This window comes from Rutidosis leptorrhynchoides, chromosome 9 (assembly GCF_046630445.1).
Source record: "Rutidosis leptorrhynchoides isolate AG116_Rl617_1_P2 chromosome 9, CSIRO_AGI_Rlap_v1, whole genome shotgun sequence".
NCBI classification, from domain to species: domain Eukaryota; kingdom Viridiplantae; phylum Streptophyta; class Magnoliopsida; order Asterales; family Asteraceae; genus Rutidosis; species Rutidosis leptorrhynchoides.
In genome coordinates, this window is record NC_092341.1 from 320,750,911 (window position 1) to 320,755,094 (window position 4,184).

General features: G+C 30.4%; 1 protein-coding gene across 1 annotated transcript; it reads right to left on the reverse strand.

The window, feature by feature from the left end:
- Window positions 1–506: 506 nt before the first annotated feature.
- On the reverse strand, window positions 507–1,931 carry LOC139865645 (CRIB domain-containing protein RIC4). Its single transcript, XM_071853723.1, has 3 exons — window positions 1,792–1,931; window positions 1,206–1,361; window positions 507–792 (listed from the first exon to the last, which is right to left on the reverse strand). Exons 1-3 carry the CDS (start codon window positions 1,907–1,909, stop codon window positions 581–583), a joined length of 486 nt encoding a protein of 161 aa, XP_071709824.1. The 5' UTR covers window positions 1,910–1,931; the 3' UTR covers window positions 507–580.
- Between the last annotated feature and the right edge of the window lie 2,253 nt (window positions 1,932–4,184).

Sequence of the window (4,184 nt, forward strand, 5' to 3'; positions counted from 1 at the left end):
TATTGGTATGGGGTGATGGTTGTGTGATAGGTTATTTTATTATTTTTATTTAATTAATTAAAATTTAAAAACATTTATTTAAATTCTGATTGGCCATTACAAATCACGCCTCTTATTTTCTTCCTTGATGTTATGATCACGCCTATTAATTTTCCAGCCCATGGCGCTGCATAGTAGGAGTGATGGTGGGGTGATGCTACAAAAATCCACCCATAACGCTGCATTAATGGTGGTCTTACACCATTTTTAGAGAAGATAACAAAATCCGGATATTAGAAAATCCGGATTTTATTTTTTAACCGATATTAACTATTTTTTCTCTAGAAAAACGTTAGGATGCTTTCATATCAAAACTATTTTTCTAATATCCGGATTTTGTTATCTTCTCTAAAAACCAAAATATTGTTCTTGTCTTACTCCATATAAAATTTTGTGAACCCAAGGCTTAATAGGGTCGAAATACACACGTTTTAGAAAGCAATTTAGATTATCAATTCAACCCCGTTTTCTAACACAAATCACATATTAATTGTCATCAATACAATCTTATCATCAAACAGTAGTACCGTATATCACTCGTTCATGCACATAAAATCATCTCATTATTCACTGCAAGTTCTGTATTATGAGTTGCTTCCGAATCAGGACTTTGTGAAACGGTCAAGTTGTTAATGGTGCGAGTGGCAGTCGGGGTTAAGGGTCCATCGAACCCTATGTGCGTCACATGTTTTACATCGGTTGGAAGCCCGATCTCCATTTCCGTTTCTAGTTCATCCATCTCCTCCTTGAATACTATCCACATTTATATTAGTAAATACTGAAAGAATACCATATAGGTAGACGCTATATTACAAGTGGTAAAATGGACGGATCGACTTAGCTAGGACATATCATAATAGGTCAGATTGACCCATCCAACATTACTTTAAGCAAATTTATATTGTAATATTCGCAAAAACTAGGCGTTGTTTGTTTTCTTAAATTGTTTTATGCTTGATGCATGCAACTTAACTAGAAAAAGATGTAATTTGAAGGTCTATATGCTGAAAATTGGTTGTTTTTATGTTTGTTAAAATTGAATTCATTTTTAATTATTATTTCTTTTTATCCAGAAACTTTAATCTGATGAAACAAAAAGTAAGAAATTTGAATAAGAACTATAATAGTAATATTGAGTGGATACGTAGATTTTAAACCATACTTACCAAGGGATTGAGACAAACTTTTCATGGTTCTAATGAGCCTGTGTAACCCAATGTTAATATTAGGTTTTGATAGTATAGGTAACTTGGACAACCCCTTCATCATATGAGCATTTGATGTGCCATTAAGATCTTTAACCATTTCCATTGATCTACACACTAAAACCATATGGCACGAAAGCATGAAGTAAATTATATTCATGACCATAAATGATGTGATTAATTTCAATGGACATGTTAAATCTTCAAAGAGTTTTTTACCAAAAAAAATTTTAGTTCGTAGAGAAAACCTCCTTAGCGACAACCATATTAGGTCCCCACTAGCGAGTAAAACCCCTGAGTGACGAGTCCCCGAGCGACGAGACTCGTAACCGGGTAAAATGCGCACATTGGTGCCCTCTCTAGTCAAGAGCCAAATTAATTCAATCTTGGGTGTTACCAAGAATTGAACCTGGGTCGATCTCCCGTTTCATTGGGAACTCGGAGGCCATTTGAACTGTGATTTTGTACAGGTTTTTTTTTTTTTTTTTAAAGTTGATACAAATTAGATTTTGCTAACATAATGAAAATATTAGATATTTTTACGTACCCGTGCCTACTTGTTCCTTTGGACGTCTTTCATGATGTATGCAAACCGATACACTAGACGAGGAAACACAACCGGCGGTGAAAGGAAGAACAACGAGACGTTCCATTCGATCTTTCATGTTAAATTAAAGAAGAATGAGAAGTCGATGAAGGAAGAGTGGAATGGTTATATATATGGGAGTATGGTGCATGCTTTGTGTTTAAGATATAAAAAGGTTAATCATTTAGAACCTTATAGAGTTATACTTATAAGTGTGATGTAAATATTTATTTAAAATTCACTAGTAATGCAAAGTCATAAACCCTTATGAGTCCAACTTTGAGTTCAAAGGTTTGAGTTTGGTAGTGAGATTACAAGTCTTGCCCACTGAAGTAGTGCATGCAACCAAAAGTTAATGTTGATTTTTTAAGTTAATGCAACTACTTTACAACCCCCAACAAACTCCACAACTCTTTGGAACTTTTTGGGCACAATGGACCCTTACGTTTTCTTTGTAAGTGCTTTATAAACAATTTAACTAATACTCCATCCCTCCCGGTAACTGTCTCATTTGACTTTTTAGAGTCTTTCTTTTACAACTTTAACCTTAAATATCATTGTTTGCGTTATATAATAACTGCTGAAAATTATATCAATGAAAGCACATTAAAATTTTATCCTAGTATATATTGACATAATTTTCATTAAATATTATATAGCACAAACAAATATATTTAAATTCAAAGTGGTAAAAGAAATATTTTAAAAACTAAAAAGTTAAATGAAACAGTTATTGTGGGACAGAAATAATAACATAAATATAAATTTTTATTGAGTTAAATAATGAGTTTAAATTTAGCAGTATACTAAAACACAAAGTAAATAAACAATACCTCTCATGATGTGGTTCGTATCTTTTCTAGCTTCTTGCTAGATTGTATTTTTAGCATATTAATTTATATAACTTGCCTTTGGAAAAAAGGAAACAGTACCTCATGATGTCATGATCCACTATTGCAAGTATATTTTTTCTAAATCCATTTTTTTTAGGTGTTAAATAATAGAGAGTAATTGATTGATATTTATAAAATATATAGGTAAAGGATGATGGTGTTCGGATGGTGAGGGTTCGAACCATTTCTACCCTTTTCTTTTTAGCCTTTTTTTCTACCTTATTCTTATAGAGTTATAGTGTAATAATATCTTTCTTTGATTTTTATGTATTATCTAAACAATTTAATTTTAATATTTAATTAATATCGAATTAATATTAATATCTTTATTAACGTACAAATAAATATATATGTAAAAACTATTTTGTAAGTTTATCAACTTTTATACTTTAAATTTTTTTAACTAATTTTAAAGTAGTAGAAGTAACAATCACTACAACAAATTAACCAATTTGTCACACATATTTTTATAGGCTTTTTAATAAGCTGAACTTTTTAAAATTTGTTACACTTATAAATATGTATAAATTTGTTACATGTATAAGTGTTGAATGTATTCATAGTTTCACACAAAAAAATGTTTAAAAAAATATTCATACTCATAAATGTGTAAAAAATAAATTTTATCACATTAAAATGTGCTTGTTACACCTCATTTCTTCACACAGGCGGAAGCGTGAACAAATATAGTGCGACAAATTTTACTTAACACTCTTACAGGTGATTATATTTATATTTGTACATGCCAATAAATGTGAACTTTTTTCCTTACAATTTTATGTGTGAACTATGACGATATTTCACTCTTATAAATGTAATACAATTATACATTTATAATTGTGTAAATTTTAATAAAAAAGTTCACACTTTTTAAAAAATGTGTAAAATATGTATGACGAAATGATAAGTTTATTTTAGTGAATGTATATGCAATATAGTGACATATAAGTATTTAAATATTAATATAGAGAACTAAGCATTATTAGTTAAAATCAACTGAAATATACATAAAAAGTTAAGATCTTTAGTTTTAACTATTCAAAGTTAACGTTTAAACTATTGGTTCGGGCAACGTGTTCTTTGCAAAAGGTCTTAAGTTCGAATTTTGCGTAGGACCAATATTTTGTGATGGCCAAAGAATGGTTGAAAACAGTGGACTGTGTACATCAGAATATGATGTCGGATTATTCGTCATCCCGAATAACCTGAATAAGGAACAAAACCTTCTATAAACGTTAACGTTTAAACTATTGACGCATTAATCAAATCCACCGTGACATCCTGTGAGTCCCCAACCTTGTTATTATAAGAGTGTAGATTGATAGCTTGATTATTACTCCGTAACTTACACCGAGTATTGTTTTAATGATATACTGAGTAACAGACAATTACTCAAATAGACAAATCAGTAACACATTTTTCAAAATAAGATAGTGTCAGAACTCAGAGACAAGCTGTTCG